Source organism: Phoenix dactylifera, chromosome 3 (assembly GCF_009389715.1).
Source record: "Phoenix dactylifera cultivar Barhee BC4 chromosome 3, palm_55x_up_171113_PBpolish2nd_filt_p, whole genome shotgun sequence".
In the NCBI taxonomy this organism is placed as follows: domain Eukaryota; kingdom Viridiplantae; phylum Streptophyta; class Magnoliopsida; order Arecales; family Arecaceae; genus Phoenix; species Phoenix dactylifera.
This window is the reverse complement of record NC_052394.1, coordinates 22,395,127-22,414,645: the sequence shown is the minus strand read 5'-3', so window position 1 is coordinate 22,414,645 and position 19,519 is coordinate 22,395,127. Positions and strand designations below refer to the sequence as shown.

At 37.5% G+C, this 19,519-nt stretch overlaps 3 protein-coding genes across 3 annotated transcripts; all 3 read right to left on the bottom strand.

Moving 5' to 3' along the window:
* Window positions 1-275: 275 nt before the first annotated feature.
* Window positions 276-8,626, bottom strand: LOC103705953 (UNC93-like protein 3). The gene is made up of 10 exons (XM_008789869.3): window positions 8,091-8,626; window positions 7,841-8,004; window positions 7,120-7,183; window positions 6,920-7,033; window positions 6,658-6,702; window positions 5,614-5,849; window positions 5,423-5,513; window positions 3,331-3,443; window positions 2,751-2,874; window positions 276-648 (listed from the first exon to the last, which is right to left on the bottom strand). Exons 1-10 carry the CDS (start codon window positions 8,283-8,285, stop codon window positions 466-468), a joined length of 1,329 nt encoding a protein of 442 aa, XP_008788091.1. The 5' UTR covers window positions 8,286-8,626; the 3' UTR covers window positions 276-465.
* A 231-nt stretch (window positions 8,627-8,857) lies between these two features.
* Window positions 8,858-9,614, bottom strand: LOC103705951 (histone H2B.11-like). The gene has a single exon (XM_008789868.4). It carries the CDS (start codon window positions 9,495-9,497, stop codon window positions 9,033-9,035), a length of 465 nt encoding a protein of 154 aa, XP_008788090.1. The 5' UTR covers window positions 9,498-9,614; the 3' UTR covers window positions 8,858-9,032.
* Window positions 9,615-17,475: 7,861 nt separating this feature from the next.
* Window positions 17,476-19,315, bottom strand: LOC103705950 (actin-depolymerizing factor 7-like). The gene is made up of 3 exons (XM_008789867.3): window positions 19,145-19,315; window positions 18,045-18,310; window positions 17,476-17,969 (listed from the first exon to the last, which is right to left on the bottom strand). Exons 1-3 carry the CDS (start codon window positions 19,145-19,147, stop codon window positions 17,819-17,821), a joined length of 420 nt encoding a protein of 139 aa, XP_008788089.1. The 5' UTR covers window positions 19,148-19,315; the 3' UTR covers window positions 17,476-17,818.
* Between the last annotated feature and the right edge of the window lie 204 nt (window positions 19,316-19,519).

The following is a 19,519-nucleotide window of genomic DNA, read 5'->3' as shown; positions in this document are numbered from 1 at the left end:
TTAGGCAATATATAAATAAAAAAGAATCAGGGAAAAGAATCCACCTTGTATTACCCAATGGCGGAAAATATTTATATGAATTCAATCTGCAGCACAAAATGAAATTCCAAGCAAAACGTATCAAGCAGGGCAAGCCTAACCAACCCAACCAAAACCAGTCCAGGGTATAAATGATCTCAAGTCCTGTTCCACGTATCTCTGGAGCTCAGCAGAACTGATGACCCATGGTGCTTAGGTCTAAACGCTGTCGCATTTTATAGATCTTGAGCTTACAATTTCAAGAAGGCAAGATCCATGCAATGGCTTCTGATTAATGTTTGGTTTCAAAATGGTGCACATAAAGAAGAAATTCAATAAAATCACACATTCAACAGATGCATACGCATCAAGCCGAACAAGCATGATCTGAATAGGATGGCAACATGATATAGCAACTGTTTTGCTGAAAAATATGAGCATGACACATCAAGATCCAGAGGAAAATGATCTTTCAACATGGAGGGTAAGAAAAAGGAACCCTGTCATCGCAATGCACAGGGCAACACCCATCAGTATCAACATAGCCTGCATCGTAATATACGGACTCAAGAAGAAGATGACAGCAATTGAAGCACTTTGCCACACCTTCAGTTGTGCAAAAGCTGCCTCCTGTTCAGATTTTCACCAGTTTCAGGACCATGATAAAGGTTATGGTCTACAACTTGCATCAGAAATATAAGAAAAAACAGACATGACAATCCATGTAATCATGAAACCAAAATTTGATAATTATGGTAGCTACAACCTGTCAAATTAAAAGATACACTGGGATTAGAATGGAGGGTCTGGAGCATTTTTTCCCAAATTTTTGGGAGTCGACTTCCCATTCTTCATTGTTTCAATACCAAAATCCAATTTAAGCTGCTTCGGTTTGAACGATTGCAAGTGATGCTTGCTGAGAGAGACAAACCTCAAGAAAAACCTTACGTCCTCAAGACACCATATACCTTCCCTTCATAACTTCTTTCACTACAGGAACCATGACTGCCTCAAAAGGAATTCTCAACCACAACTGTCTCAAAAGGAATTCTTTGTGCATCAATTTCCAAATTCATCTCAGCTCCCTAAGTAGCATGCATCTCATGGCCATCAATTTATGTTTATCTATATCTACTCCCTCCTCACCCCAACCTCTCAGTCATATTCACAACCACAATCTCTGCTTACCCACAACACCAAAGAGTTAATTTGCCACTAGGCAACGTACCACTCATAGTACACACCCCAAATTCCCTTGTCTTTGTAGCAGAGATATCCGCCAAAGCTTATCCCATATTCCTGTCACAGTATCAGTAATTAACTTCTTACTTCCCCACAAGATCTCCTCTACCATGCAGATAATTATTAAATACTCTGGATCAATTGATAACTTCCAACATTTCTTGATTTATCGATGGCAACACCCTCCATTGTCGATGCCTCAGACCAGCCATCAACACCCACCATCACATTTGTGGATCCTAATTTGCTCAGGTGCTTCCAACTGATCATTGTTTTACACCTTGCCACACAAAAGGCATTATTTTGTTTGGCTCTTTGGTTTATTTATACCCTCAAACATGAAAAAACAACTGCTCACATGAAAGGCTATCATCATCTGCTCCATACAAGCTCCAATTCTGTGGTTTTCTCAGAGTTATGACACTCCTCCGCTTAAGGTTTTCATGCTCCATATTTACATCAGCATACTATGCAGTCGATAAAGGTAAACCTCTGTATGTGTCAATGGACCTATGGGTTTTAATGGCAGAACCCGACCTTACCTAAATTTTCCAAATGGACAGCCAGTTATTTTGCTTAATCTTTCCACAGAGCCCTTCTCAAAGATCCATTTGTGGGTTAACCCAGAACTATGTTTGATGAGAAAAGGATTGATCATGATGATGATGATGATGATGATGACTACATTTTATGATCACCTCGATCAATTAATCTACTTAGCTTCTTTTGGTTATTCCTTCTTACTTATAGTGGGACTGTTACAGAACCTAGTTTAGACACCTAAAGTAACTCGTACATCATGTCAATGTACGCGATGCTGAAGCAAATCTTCATAATCATATGCAAACCAACCAGTCCAAACCTGTTGAACATTAGAGAAGGCTTTGTGAATAGCTCAAAGCTCTAATAAGACATTGCATCCAACACTTTCTTACTAGGAGAACTCTGATCACAAATAATCTCTTGAAACTAGGTTACCACATATCTTGTTGCTTTCAATAAAGGAATTTTTATGGAAAATTTATTCAGATATGCAACTTCATGTCAGAAGCTTAAATATTACATGGTGGAACAACTACCAATAACTCTGTTGCATGTTCCACTGGAGTTTATGAAAAATACTTCATTCATGGAATTTCAAGGTAATCTAATTATTAAATAACCAGAACATTAGCCACAAATGTCGGTGTCTATGGAATTGAAATTATAATTTTCAAAAATATTTATGAGACATGATGCCACTGAATTATGCAGCTGCACCATAAATTCAAGCTCAAAAAACACCACGATGAGAAATAATATATTCTGACCTAACATTTTTTATTCAGCAAAGATCCAGTATAAGTTGGCAAATCTATAAAATATGAGGAGCTAGGGATTGATAATAATGTGACAATGCCTTTTGCAAGTACGATGGCAACAGGAGTAAAGGAACATTAAGAATTAAAAATAAGCACGCTCAGTTTTAGCTAAAAATATAAATATATTACCGTGTCATGCTTGAATAGCATCCCAAACAACGCATTCAGCTGTGTATTAAACACTCCATCACCAACACCCCATATAGCAGCCATAAGTAGGGGACATACAGCGCCAAGAAGTCCACCAGTATTACTGCAGCAGTGAAGCAAAAGAAAAGCACAAGACACGAGACAATTAAGCAACCAGACATGAGAAGTTTGCTCTGATACCTTCAGATAAAACATAAAAACCTAAGGGTAGGTTGGTTGCAGGATAAACTGGGATAAGCAGAGGGATGACCTACTTTTTCCAGTTTACTCCCCTCCCTGCCAAACACTCCTTTGGACTCCTTTATTCCTTTTTTGGTGTGTGTGTTTTTTTTTTTTTTTTTTTTTCGGGGGGGGGGGGGGGGGGTGTAAATTAGGGTGCTTGGAAAACTACTTGAGCTCTGATCTCACACAAAATGGATAAACATATTCTACCAAGAAGATTGAATATCTCTATCCCATTTTAATTATTCATTAAATCCCCATTAATCCAGGCAACACTATTTCCCCATCCAATGGACGCTAAGCAAGCACAAATTGAAGCTGGAGTGTCAAGTCATACCTGTAGCCAAAGAGAAGCCATAACAGGACAAGAATCTGTAGAACAGCTCCACCAGAGACAATAAAAGTGATGGAAGACAGTCCAGATGTGAAGCGTCCAGCAACCAGTGAACACTAAAACCATACAATAAGACTCCAGATGTTAGCAGAATCAACAGATATCAAAATAACACTACCAGAAACTTACTTCACAATCTTCTTGCATGATGCAAACAAATGTAAGTTTCATATCTTTAGGTACTGACCATCACAAGCACATGAAATTAACCAATGACACTTTTTCCCCTGTATTAAAAAGCTAACGCAACTCACTACTCTCGCTTCTGACTAACTACTAACATTCTCATCCCTGATTAAGGCTGAGTCACAACCACAAACCTTAGCCCCCATAAACTGCAATTATCATACCTGAACCTTCGTACATCTGATATGACTTTTTTCAAGAACTATAAAAGAACAGTTTAACCCGAGGATTCTTCTAACACTGTAAATAGCATAAATGAAACACATCTGTCAATAAGACTACCACAAAAGCTTACAAACTTGGTTAGCCTGGGGATGAATAAACAAAACCATGCAAGAGATGATTCATTTGGGTTACTAACAGGCAAAAATTCAACTGATTACAATAAAAAATTATTTAACAGAAACCAAATTAGTTACTAATAAGAATTTATAAAAAAAGACTCGTATTTTCATTCAGAAATGATGTACAATTAATCAAGATAAATATCATTAAATGGGGCAGCCATGGTATTGTCCTTAAACCATACTTTGAAGGAGTACCATTTCCAGCTTTCTTGATGTATCAAATTCCAGTAATCTGATTTTGCTTATTCCTCTATTTGATACGTTATTTGCAGATACTTTCTTTTGAACTTTACAGAGGGGAAACATGATATAAAATGTAGGCTAAGCCATATTGTTACATCTGACACATTTATGTCTCTTTTACCCTACCACACTAACATTAAAAGCTGGAAGGAGTCTACATCTGCTTCAACCATGGTTTTGACTACTTTGTAGGTGACAAAATCTCAGTTCTGATGCACAAAATCAAAAGAACATTTAGGCTTTCACCCAAAACATATGTATCACCACCTGTTATTGGTAGTCTTACTTGATAGGTCCTCTTAAATAGTATTTTTCTCTTTTCTTTAAATACTGTGAGCAATTCAAGATATTTATCTTTTTAGTTTGTACTTTGTTCACATACTAATCTTGACTATATTATTTATCATAGGAAAGACAAATTATATACCTGATAGTAATAGAAACCTCATAGTTTCTCTTGTTCTTAAGTTCTCCAATATTAATCACGACAATCTCTTTTGGTTTTTTACTTCAAGGATCATATTTCTAGTTTTGGCCCATCTAAAATGAATCAGAACACAAATAATCCAGAGCCCACACAATGACTTAGCCAGTGACCAAAGGTACTCCATAGCCAATTTTATCAGATGTCTCCGAAGAGACGAAGGTACTCCATAGCCAGTTTGCTTAATTGAGCTCTACCAAGGAAAAGAACCCCCTCATATGTTTAAGTACATTGTCAGTGTTGTACATGACAATGCTAATTCGAGAACCTCATGCAACTCCTGCATAATCCAATGAGAGAGTTGTGTGGCTATGAACTTTGTCGGCACATAGCTAAAAGTTGAAAGTGTGAAACATGGATAGATGTTACAGCATCCCACAAAAATGAGGATCAAGAATCCAGGAATTTGTTTGAAACTAAAATTATAAAGTTTAACACTCCATGCCATATGAAAGTCCATATAAATGTTGATAATGTCATGAGATTTGATGCTTACTTTAAATTTTGAAACACTTTTTGTTAATAAAGACCTATCCAGAAGAAAAAAGTGCAGGAAGAAGATAGCAGAATAAATGTAAATTGTTCAGAAGTTAGCCTAACAGAAGAATATGTTATTCATGCTTAAGAAGACCTGCAAAGCAGAAGATTATAAGTTTTAATAAGCAACAGGAAAAAAGCAAGAAATGACACAGAACATCAGCATTCAGTGATATCATTTTACTCCTAATGACTTCCTGACAACTGGTGAATCAGAATAGGCCATATGGTGACATACAATTGCATCAGCAGCCCCATATAATGCCATTGCACCACCCACGCCTGAGACACCAAGTGCTGGTGTTACAATTTCCTTTGTGAATTCAGCCCTGTTATTAGAAAACAAAAGCTTGATACTGAATAAATAACTGACAATAAAATCTCAATTTCTAAAAAGCATCATGCATAGTAAATACATGTAACTTTTACCATACAAATGCCTGTTGTAAGCCTGAGTATGCAACAAGAGGAATAACCAAAAGCACCCGTATGTCCAGGAGTGGAGCAACAATAGATTTAAGAACAGATGCAAGAGATGAATACATGGGAAGGCAACCCGCTTTGTCATCTCTTTTAGATAGAAAGCACATCAATGTGATACCCAAGACCATACAACCAAGGAACACAGTAAATAAAAGGTTTTTCCCAGTGACACTGTCCCCCTCCTGCATTAATGTGATTATGTTCCTCATCTGAGTCAGTAAAAGAAGGAAACTCTATGCTATATATAAAAAAACTGAGGTGATTTGCATATCAATTAAACAATTTCAAGATCAAGAGAATGAAATATAATAATGCTATAGTATTGAATTCTGCTAAAACAAATCAATCAAGGTAAACTGTTAGACATTCAATATTGAAAGAATTTATTTATTTAAATCTGAAATAACATTTCATCTATGGTCCATCTGTGTTACATATGATTCACCAGCAGCAGTAGCAATTAGTGATTTTTCTACCAAAAGGAATCAGTATGGACCATGACTCTATGCATAAAAGCTCCACAAAGGAGCTGATCATAATTTTCAATCGATTTGGTGCTGACTAACATATGAAGAATGCCAATGCATAACCAAAATCAACCAGGCCAATGCCTGCAGGCAAGTAGCAAGTTCTACCCTAATTACAACCAAGAGCACTAAGAGTATCCTTAAAAAAATAATGAATAACATGAAAACAACAACAAAAGCACAACACATTCTTAAAGAATAATCAACACAAAAATACATCTAGAGAATCCACTCAGACTTAAATTAGAAAGCGAAAAAAATCAAACCATTCCTCAATAATTGCATGACTATAACAATGATTGTTATGAATATAATGATCTCAACATTCAGTAAGACAGGAAATATATTTCCCATGTAGATATCTTCACAAATTAGAATTAGGAGATAATCATCACCATTAGAATATGCTGTAAATAAATAGTCGATCACTCAAAGCGATATAGAGATCATGTAAATAGCATACCTTTCCATCTCTCAACAAAGCAAGTGAGATCAAATTACCAATGACCTGCAAGATAGCAATTTAGCATTAAAATTTGATATCATCATGAACAATAAAACAATAATTCCATGCAAACACCAAACTTAGAGGACTCCCACTGCATGTAAATCTCTTCAAGAATATGATAATAGACACATGAAAAATAGAGGATATTGAACTAATAGTTTTTTTCATAGATACAGACTTTCTGTTAGATAGCAGGAAATTCGAGAAACTATGATACCTGGTGACTAGCAAACATTCCCCAAAATTCTCCATTGAAAGTACCAATTACTGTCCCTTCATGCAATTGGCAATCTTTTGCATGGCTACGTGCAGTGGAAGTGAGATATGTTCCCTAATGTAGCAGAACATGCACATCCATTAATATTTATAAAAATTGAGGGCAAAAACAGTGTTTAACTGACCGCATACAATTGCTACCTGTCCAACCCAAATAATTGATGCAGCGAAGCCAAGATATAGAGAAGCTGGCACCATCGTGTACCTACAGCAACGGCACTATCAAACACTGTACACATAAGCACTAGCAATTGTGTGTGTGTGTGTGTGTTTAGAGGAGGGTTTTTCTTTTTTCTTTTTTTTTTTTTGTGGGGAAGGGGGGGGGGGGCAGAGGATCAGGTCTCTGAGAATGAATAAATGTGAAAAAGAAGCAGAGGAGCAGATAGATAGATAGATCAACGAAACTAAATGAAATTTTTTTACAAATATATAGCTCCTAAAATTGCTGCATATCAATTGTTTGTCACATGTCATAAGTAGTTTATTGCTGAAAAATAACATTTGGAGGACCATGCTGTTGCACTCGTTCTTCTTTCTTATCTTGCCGCTCAATCACTTTGAAGAACATGTCCAGGTCCTAGCCAACTATTTCAAACCTCAACTTTCAGAAACTTAGAATTGCCAGCCAGACTAGACACACCTTAGCATGGCTTCCCATTAACTTCTGCAGGAATTTTGTGGAAAAGCTGGCATTTTCAAAACTTGCGTTGCCATAAAAGAATTCAAAAGACAAAAAGAAACACATGCCCCTCTTCAAAATTTTGGAAATTAATGATTAAAAGTATAGGAAGCGAACATGTAGCTAAAGTTTCCAATATACAGTAAAATACAATATCAATAAAGGTGAATTCCGAGAGTGCACCATGAGGGCTTCAAGTTGGATGCAATGAACAGCAAGTAGCCGCTGGTACCAAGAATAAGGGCTCTCTTTGACCCCAATCCCCTGACAACCGGAGACGCCACCACCGAAAACAAAGTGAAGGAGGTATATAATATCCCCAACGATGTCGTTCCCAAATCTTCCTCCTGATCACAGAATGCAAAATTTAAAAAAAAAAAATCACAAATCAACAAAGATATGAGGAAAAGAGAAGGGAGAAAGAGAAGCTCACCGTGTTCACAGTGCTCTCCAAATTCTGAGCAGCTCCATAAGCCGAGAAAACAAACAAGAAAGCAAAGCTGAGAATATGGACATCCCTTGCGTAATTCTTAGGCTGCCGTTTTTCAGAGGAAGAACAAGACCCGACCTCCTCCGTCACAACCACCAAAGGGGCGGCAGCCTCTTCTCCTACCCCTTCGGATTCCATCGCCCTCCTAAATTCTCAAAGGCTCTCAGGATCCCAAAGCTATATAAGAGCAAACTGGATCTATTGCCGGCCAGAATCTCGCCAAGAAGACGACGCCCAGAAAAAGATCGAATCCGGACGAGATCCGGCCGGGCACCAAATTTGTTTAGAAATTTATACCAACAGAATTCGAAACACCCGCCGAACAAGCAAACATTAGGACCATGTATCAAACAAACAGAAGAAAATATCAGAGACCCAGAGACCACGCTTGTATTTTCCTAACCCTTATTCTCCCAACCATTTTAGACTCACGCTACGTGCCCTACTCGTTCGAGCACGCAAGGGCAATACCGTCCAATCACACGATAATTAGAGCCACCAAACCGATAATGAATTAAAAGCTGGAGGCTAGAAAGAAAACCGCCAAATGACTAACATCCGACCAATGACCACAGATTCATCATTCACGGCACAGGGCAAAAGCGTCATTTACAGAGAAAATGAAGCAATTAATATTGCGTCTAACCGCCGCAAGCCACATTTCTATCTATCTTGAAGGAAAGAACGCCGACAAGAACCAAAGAAACCATTATAAACGAAAGTCGCTTCTTCATCGCTAAATCAAAAGGACAGCATATTACATTATGAAAGGAAGAGAATACGGCAGAGAGTAAAGATGTGAGAATAACAGCAAGAAAGATACAAAATTACAACTCGAAGACTTCTAGATCCGAGCACGAGGAGGCCACGAAACCCTAGGACGGATCAAGAACTTGTGAACTTGGTAACAGCCTTAGTGCCCTCGGACACGGCGTGCTTGGCGAGTTCGCCAGGGAGGACCAGGCGGACGGACGTCTGGATCTCCCGAGAGGTGATAGTCGGCTTCTTGTTGTAGCGAGCGAGACGGGAAGCCTCCTGGGCGAGCTTCTCGAAGATGTCGTTGATGAAGGAGTTCATGATGCCCATGGCCTTGCTCGAGATGCCGATATCCGGGTGGACCTGCTTCAAGACCTTAAAGATGTAGATCTTGTAGGTCTCGCTCCCCTTCTTCGCCTTCTTCCTCTTCTTCTTGTCGCCGGCGCCGCCCTCCTTGGTGGGGAGCCGCTTCTCCGCCTTGGGCTTCTTCTCGGCCAGGGCTTTCTCCGCCACCGCCTTCTTCTCCTTCTCCTCTGCCGGCTTATCAGAGGCCGGCTTCTTCTCCGCGGGCTTCTTCTCGGCCTTGGGCGCCATCGGGAATCGAAATCGAAAGGGAGATTTAGGAGTGGAGCTCCGGGGGATTTCGGGGGCTCCGGGAGCGGAACAAAGGCGCCAGGTCTTGCGTGGGATAGACGAATTGGGTCGGTGTAGCGCATACATATATATATAGAAGGAAAGTAGTGGACGGGAATTGGACGATGGGCGGTGCCGCGGATCGATCAGCTGGCAGTCTTTACGTCCGTTAATTTTCGCCCAATGGGGATGATAGATATTGGACGGCTGAGATGCGACCGAATCGCCACGTGCTCCCAAACCTGGAGCGGGCTGGTGTGGCGCCAAGAAGTTAATTTTAACGTGAAGAATCGGACCGCCGTGGTTTGAACCGACAAGGCGGTCTGGTTTCGGGTCACGAATTGGATGGATTCTTGTTTGCATATAATCGTTATACACCCGAACTAAATTATGAAATTGATGAGGTTGAGGGTGCAAAAGCACTGGAAGTCTAAGTCGATGTCCGTAAACTCAATTCGACCTCCGTTATGAGCCGGATTGAATTGGGCAAATTTTAGCAAGTGCTCCATTTGTACTTCCTTTTCCACCCTACATTTCTTGAAAAGGTATAACCACAATTGATCCGCTACTTTTCCATTGACGTACCCAATTATAAGAAATATTATATAGACTCTTGCCCGTCAAAATTCGAGCTTGGAATTTTTTTAACTCAATCAGACATTTTAATTATATAAGTTTTTATAAACATATATCTGAAAATGAAAAAACTAAAACCTAACTCTAAAATCTAAATTCCCCCCTCGCTTTCCCCTGCAACTCACCCAGCGCCCCTCCCCCCTCCCGCAGGAGAAATTATTGCATGGAGAAAGTTCCGGTGGAGCCAGTCCAATAGTCACTCGCCACATTAACCCTTTGTATTTAAAGCCATTCAAGACCAAAAACGGGGACAAGATTTCATTCTCTACAGGCCGCCGGAAAGTCGGAAACGCTCCGCGCCCACAGCCTTCACTCTTCTCTCTCAATCCCCCCATCCTGCTAAGATCCCTCTCTCTCTCTCTCCCCCCAACTAATATATACTTTTGTGCGGTATATCTCAGGACCTTATTTTAGGGGGTAAGCCATCACATGACTCTTCAACTAGGGGAAGGAGTTACTTCTCTTTCTAATCTGTTAAAATGGACGCGTTTGGCGGTTCAGTCTCCTTATTGTGGTGTCATTTAGTATTAATTTAAAACCTAACAAACATTTTTTACCACTTTAAAGGATGCAATATTTTCCAAAAAATAAGTTTTTGATGATAAATATTATCGAAAAGTGTTACAAAAAAAAAACGAAAAACTGTTTTTCAAAAGAAGTTACAAAATCTAGATTCTAGCTTTTTAATATATATATATATATATATATATATATATGGGATTGATAACCTACTCTCTGTTATGGTAAATTATCAATCTACCCATTTTTCCGTAGACAAAAAATATCCTTAGTTTTTATAACTCTTAAGGGTATTTTATGTCTTTTTACAATCACACATTAACTCACCCTCTCAAACCCCCAATTAATACTCTCCCCCCCCCCCCTCTCTCTCTCCGGTACACATATATATATATACATGCATACATATATGTATATGTATATATGCATATACGTACGTATATATACATACATCTATATATATACATGTATATATATATACATGTATACATACATATATTTGCATGTATGCATGTATGTATGTATGTATGTTTATATATATATATATATATATATGAGAGAGAGGGAGAGAGTATTAATTAGGGGGTTGAGAGGGTGAGTTAATGTGGGATTGTAAAAAAACATAAATACCCTTGAGAGTTATAAAAAGTAAGGGTAATTTTTGTCCAATAAAAAATGGGTAGATTGAGATACATAAATACATACACACATATATATATATATATATAAGTATACATACACACACACATATATATATCGGAGAGAGAAAAAAAAAGAGGGAGAGAGTATTAATTGGGGGGTTAAAAGGATGAATTAATGTGAGATTGTAAAAAGACATAAAATACCTTTAAGAGTTATAAAAAATAAGAGTATTTTTTGTCTTAGAAAAAATGGATAGAATGATAACCTACCATATATAATGCAATCCGCCGCAGAGCGGAAGCCCACCAAGAGCGGTCAAGACGCATGATCTCCGCCTTGACACTGTAACTCGTAGAGTTACATCTTGAAACGACAACGGTCTCACATTAAATACAAAATCAAGTTCCCCTGGCATCGAATGGTGCACCACGCAAGAACTATTTTAAACATGATTCAGGAAACAAATTCTCCTTCACAAAGCTCCAATTATCATTTTCAGAAACTCCCTTTCAGCTGAGCATGTCCCTCTAAATTTTTCTCACCCAAAAGAACCCCATGTCGATCAAATTCGGTATCTCGAATCTGCAAAAGCTGAATCATCCACTCGAGGCATTCGATCCAACAGAGGTTGGATCCCAGAGAGCTCAGATAAAATGCCCATGGAGTGATGAAGGACAAGTGGGATGCTGGACTATAGATCTTGTGCGATGAGATACAGTGACGAGCATGAGACTCAATGCCACACAGCAGACTGCACATCTACTTAGCAACCACAGACACATACAATACAATTACCATTACTGCTTCAATCTGCAAAATAGAATTAATAACAGGGAGCTGTTATAAGATCACAAGCAGTCCCTAGAATTCATTAAAACACCGAGAAGGAAAAATAATAATTTCCAGGCTAGAGGCAATCGTACATTAGATAGAAGCGTGCAGCCCTTCTCTCGCTTTTTTTTTCTTTTTTTGTTTGGAAATATCGTGCAATTAACCGGTTATTGACTTTTGTTAACAAAGTGTCACCTAAATACAGAAGAAAGAGGACCTGAGATAGCATCCGCCAGTTTGAGGAAAACACTAATGGGAAAGCATGGATTGAGACAAAATGATACAATATATTTAAAAGTTAAAGCAATACCGTTATTGGCTTCATTTTTCAGCTAACCACTTGCATTATTTCATTTGATCAAACACATTCTAATCAATAAAAACTAGTGAAGAAACCACAAAAAAATGCTGTCTTAATTTTGGAAGAAAAAAAAAAGACTCATCTGGTCAGATATCATGCCACCAGACCAGCCAACAAAAGCGGCTACATCAATATCACTTCTACCAGATTAAACTGCCTGAACTAGATTTCTTATGATATTAGGATTTCTACACACAACGGCCTCTTACAAATATGCGAAGCATTTTACCACAAAATATATAATAATCCTATTCAAATCCATCATCTCTACTTTATGTATATAATACGCGATACGCCTAATTTCTACAAATATGCCAAAAATTTGCGAAAAATAAAAATTACCAAAGTAGCATGGCTAATTTGGAGCAATAAACCCCTGCCAGGCAGTGTTACCAAAAAAGCTTTCATATTTCAAAAGTAATTGGACTTTCATCACACAAACTTGCATGTGAACTTAAATTGGAAATCTCAACATGTTGTCAATAATCATGAAGTCCATCCCTCCCCTACTCAGGTCTAGAACTTCCATAGCATGCCCGCCAGCCAAGCCAAGCAGCTAAAGGGATCCCAAACACTGTCAACATCAGAAACCTCCTCCATGAGAATAATTACACCAATTGGTGATACTAATTATATGACAAAAGAAGTTGAAATTTTTAGACAATCACAAAATGCCTTATAAATCTACAGATTCCATGACCCCAAGTGAAAAAGTTTTAATAAAAAATTACCAAGTTCACAAAAAAACTATTTTTCAGTGGAAACCCAAATCTCCATCCTCTAGTAATATTTCTCAGTAGAGAACATGAATTTAGAATTGACTTCATGATTTCATCCTGATATGCAACACCACCAATCAAACACATTCGATGCTACAAAGGTCTCTACAACCACATCAAGCATAATGTTGCGACCATCTCCTGCAAAGACAGAAGTACTATTCTCCTCACTCCATTTACTGAAACTCGGTAATTAGATACACAATTTCCATATAGGAAGATCAGTTTACATGAGAAAATCAATATCAGCTGGAAAGAGGATTAAGAAAATGGCTACAAAGGTATTAGGAGAATCAAAGGAAAACTTGATAAGGAAACTTGATGGTGGAGTGAGAAAGTTCAGTTGGCGATTAGGATAAAAGAGGATGCCATAAAAGAGTAAAAAGACTACCTAAATATAGAAATTGAGAAACATATGAAAGTTATAAGATAGCTTAAACGAAGTTAAGAAAACAGTGCGAGAGGCTAGAATTAAAGCATATGAGGAGTCATATCGCAAGTTAGAAATTAAGGATGGAGAAAATTATATATCAAGATTGAAAGACTGAGAGAAAGAAAAATTGGAGACTTGACTCTCATTAAATACATCGAAGATGAAAATCAAAAAATTTTGATTAAGGAGGACGAGATCAAAAAGAGATGGAGGAGTTATTTTGATAAGCTATTAAATAAAGATCTAGTAAAGGACTAGTTCAATTGATGATATAAATGTTAAGCATACAAATAAACTTAAGAGTATCAACGATAAACAAAGCTATGAAAAAAATGAAAATAGGAAAAGCAGTTGGACCGGATGAAATCCCTATTGAGGCTTGGAAGTGTTTAGATGATGTGGAAGTAACTTGATTGACAAATTTGTTTAATAAGGTTTTAAAGATCAAGAAGATACCTGATGAATGGGGGGACAAGCACTATAATACCAATTTATGAGAATAAAGTTGACATTCAAAATTCTTATAACAATTGCAGTGGTAAATGCATGAACTATACCATGAATCTTTGGAAGAGAGTGATTGAGAATAGATTGAGATGTAAGAAAAATATTAGAGAACCAAATGGATCTTATGCTAAGAAGGCCAACTATGGAAGCTATTTTTCTTCTTCGGAGATTAATAGAAAAACACAAAACATTAAGATCTACATATGATTTTTATTGATTTAGAAAAAGCACATGACAATCCCTAACGAAGTCTTATAGTGTGTTTAAAAAAAAAAAAGGAGTTTTTGTTAGTTACATTAATGTGAATAAGGATATATATAATAGAGCAATTACTAGTGTGAGAACTGCAGGTGATAATATTATGAAGTTTTTTATTCAAAATAAATTTATACTAAGAATTTACTCTAAATTCTTACCTTTTTATGCTAGTTATGAATAAGCTTGCTAGGCATATTCAGAACGATATTCCTTGGTGATATAGTCTGTAATGGATGAAACTAAGATTAAAGGTAATTATAAGTTAGAATGACAGGGTGGATTAGAATCTAAGGGTTTCAAGTTAAGTACAACCAAGATGGAATACGTGAAATGTAGTTTTATTAAAATTAAAAATAGAGATGAAGGTGGAGCGAAAATTGATGATTATGAAGTTTTTAAAGGTCATCATTTTGGTATTGAAGATCGATTATCATAAAAAGGGAAGATTGACGAGGATGTTATCCGTGTAACTAAAGTAGAGTGGATAAATAAAGAAGTGCAACTGGGATATTATGTAATTGTAGGATGCCTGCCAAGTTAAAGAAAAATTTATAGGACAACCATATAATCAGCTATGCTTTATGTTACAAAGCGATGGGCGATTACAAAACAAATGTGCACAAGATGACTATGGCCAAAATGAAAACATTGTGACGTATGCATGGTAATACAAGAAAAGATAGAATAAGAAATAAAATCATTTATACAAAAAGTAGGGGTAGCACGAATTTAAAACAAATTGAGAAAAATATAATTTACATGGTCTCGACATGTACAATGTAGGCCGAGGGATACACCAATATAAACAGGTGGTCTAATATGTAGAAGGAAAGAGGATTAAAGGTAAACCAAAAATCATAGAGGATGAAATAATACAGACTTGACATTGTTGCATCTTTCGGAAAGTGTAATCCTAAACAAAGGGGAATGAAGATAAAGATTCGTGTAACTGAACCAACCTAGTTTGGGATAAAGGCTTAGTTGAGTTGAATACATATATTTTACATGTTTAAGGATACACCTATATATTACATATGTGCCCCTGTGTCCGATATTTTGAAAGATCATGTATTCATAGACCCTCGGACACCTAACAAGTGTCACGTGTTAGAGTCCTAGTAACAACGCATTAAGCCTTACCAGCCCTATAGCCTTCTTAGCTTTCTCATTCGTTCAAAATCCTCAATATTATTGGTTTTTGATATCGATCGTTGTCTCTTGTACCTCATTATTCCACCATCAAGTTTCTTTATCTATAAACCTTTTGCCCTTCAATATCCTCAGACCTTCTCTATCTACTCTCTAAATAAAATATGCCTTCCAATCCCCCAGATCATTTGGTTCAACTCACAAGTTCTAACATCCCTCAATGATTTAACTAAAAATACCACCATTTGAACATTTATTACTTGATTTGCTTTGCTTCTTACACCTAGTTTATACATCTAAAATTACTAGCCTATGTTGTGGTCAAGCTTTTGCCGGATATCACTTTACAATTCCTACAAATCAATCTCTCTTTCTCCTCCATATGAAAAGTAATCCATTTGGGATAACTTTGATCCACCCTTAAAGTTAATTTAAGCGCTCGTGTTTCTTTTAAAAATCTGCATTTGTATATGTCAGATCATTAACCACAACAAACTCAAGATCAAATCTCCCCTTAGATTTCCATCACAAACCGTATCTTCCATGTAATCTGTCATGTCTTATACCACTCTTTCCTATGAGCCTATTTAAACATTAAAAAATCATAATTTCAATTTCACAAAAGCTACCATCAGTTTATATAGTTTTGACCCCAAAAATTCTTATCACGAAACCAATCAACCTATACATCTTGACTTTGTCAAGAAATAACATTTTAATCCCTTACATTTTTTCAAACTTAATTTTCAGTAGCAACCACATCACTTCATCAATAAACTGGAAAAAGATTTACGCAGATCTCCAATATACAAGAACTAGTTGAAACCTTTGTGTTCGAAATAATAAATATCTACTGAACTTATATGCCATGTAAGGTACATAATCACAATGGTAGCCCTAAATTGCTCAAAATCAGTTGATTGAAAAACTCAAAAGTCCCATACAGCCTCTGAATTACTATTTTCAATCTCTATGTAGTAGCACCCATTATTACAAAGCAATTAACCCAGGTCCCATAACCATTTATATTTAGAATATTTTGAATCATACCTACAGGTTGTACTTGGACTAAGTTCATCATAATATATGTAGTCAAAACTTGAATGTTGGGCAGGATGCGATAGACCATCCAAAATTAACAATGTTGTCAAGAAGCACAATGTAGCAATCCTCAAATAATTTTGAAAAGGTTCCAAAAGTAAGCTATCATCTAACATCTCAGATACAACATATGTCAGCAACTCCTTGGGCATTCTTAACAAATCGCTTGACCATTTTGATCAATTTGCTGACACTGTAAACTATATTTCTACACACTCATCTTGCATGTTGACTGAACATCATAGAGTGAAACCTTTTCAAAGATTAAACAACAACGCCAACAGTCATGAAGCAAATTTCAAATATAAAGACAATCAACATGACATGAATCAAGATACTGACAAACAAGTGGCTGAGAGAACCTAAATCAGAAAACACTGCATCCAAACTATCATTGCTAAGCCCCCTCGTTCTGATTTCTGACTTACAAAAACTAATGCTAGAAATATCAATGCATCATGAGGCCAGATTCTGATTTTAAAAAATGGCATTACATCATGCATATGAGGGGAAAAATCTACCTCCCCCCCCCCCCACACACACAGACACCACAAAAAAAAAAAAAAGAAGGCCCTTGATTCTGCTTGAACTAGCAAGAAAAATCCCTACTGATGATACTATCACAATTTACAGAAAATAAAAGGAAAAAAAAAAAATGAACATGTGACATTGATTCTAAAGTAGTAGAAAGGTGTGATGGAAATTTACAAAGCTCACAAGAACTGCAATCAAAACCGAAATAACACTAAATTGGTCAAGCATCCATTTCAAATGAAACAAAGGTTCTGCCTACCCAGTTACCCCCACAAACTGTTACGTATCATTAGCTTGTAGATATCCCTCTACAAGAAAATAGTCATCATATAAAAGCCACAAAATAACAATTCATATGGTATACCCAGAATCAACAGTGTTTTGGAGGACAAAGATCATTGCAATATAATAACCCGAACAGCAAGCCCACATAATATCTAGCAACTTCACCATCCCAAGCAATTCTAAACATTTCACTTAAGCAACCAGACTACGAGGAGGTAGTCTCCATTGCAGAACCTGGTAATGCTAATCAAGTGGCACGGCCTCGAATGACATCCAGTCCCATCTCAGTTGGATCAGTTGCTTGCAGTTCAACCTGGATACCATCTAACTCCCTCTTAAATCTGTCCTTTGAGCTGGCATAAAGCATCTTACTTCTCACTCTTGAAGTGTCAGGTGACCTTCATAAATGGGAAAGAATGAATGTCATCTACAGGCAAAAGGTTATGCCAAGACTAATCAAAAGACAAGATTACCATGCAATGAAGAAGATCTTGCTTTTCTGGCAGTTCTCCTCAGTAACAAAATCAAAGTCATAGATCGCATATCTGCATTCATCTGCAGGAAGGGCGGCAGTGAAATCCTCATAGCTCATAGTGGGTTCACCAACCTTCTCCACAATTACCTGCTTCAGTTTCTCGTCAATCTTAAAGATTATGAAACGGTGAGTTCTCTTGGCCTTCAACTCCAAGAATTTCAGCTTGCAATCATCATTCACAGCCATTCCTGATGCTGCATTGGCCTATATGCATCATTTGGCATAGGTAAATAAAAAGCCATGATTCTCGTGAAACATACTAACTCATAGATCCCAAACTAAGCTAGACATTATGTCTAATCACAATGCATGTAGACAATAAAAAATCAATCAAACTCTATAGCTATTATGTATCAAAAACTTAATGAACTTAAGAGGGAGCATAAGCACAATTCACAATTTAGCAATAAGAAACCTAAGCATCCAAGAATAATCAACCGGCTAGACCCTGATCAACTTAATTTTCTCAGTGATACAAAATTATATAACAAACAACCATAGATCTGATCTGACTCTAAAAAGTTACTGAATAACAGAAAGCCACAAAATGCCTCTACCGCACAGAACACGTCATCACACGCAGATCCCTGGACCGGAATCATGAATACAAAATATTGCAAAGAAGAGAAAAAATAAGAAACAACCCGACATATTCAAGAAGATCCACAAAGCCTAACCACTCCAATACTGAAACTTTGCTGAATCCTAAACCATTAAAGAAATGTTAAACGAAGAACACCAAATCCACATAACCAAATAATGAATCAGACGACTATACTAATCAAACACCAGTAAACCAGATCAGAACTACCCCACCATCCCTAGCGCCCACAACTGAGGGACATCAAGCGATCAAGAACGGCAAAACTCGATCATCGCCTCAAAAATGCAAGCAAGAACGACCAGCAACCAACTACCAAAACCATCACCGTAGATCGAACGCATAAAATACCAAAATCAAAGAAAACTAAGAGAAAACAAGAAGAAAACAGCAAAAGTTTAGCATCAAAGAAAGCAACGATCGGGAAAAGGCCGAACCATTTCTGGGAAGGCGATCGGAGCACGAGCAGGCGAGGGATCCCGACGAAGAGCGATTAGATTGTTTTTGGAGAAAATCTAGGGCTCTGACGGACTAGAGAAGAAAAGGTGGCTCCGATGACAGAGTCTCGGGCGATATGATATGGAGGGGCGAATAGCTCCCGGCGTGGGGGCGGTGGTTCTTCAAATACTCCGACACGGTCGTCACGCGTCGTCGCCTGGATAAGCGTGCAGCCAATCATGGCGCGCCACTGCAACCGTGAACCGTGACGCGGGAGAAACGGCGCCTGGGATTTTACCGTTACTTTGCTTCTGAATGGTTAAAAATATATCTTCCGTTGGCTGCGAAATTTCGGCAGCGCACCCTTTAGGGCT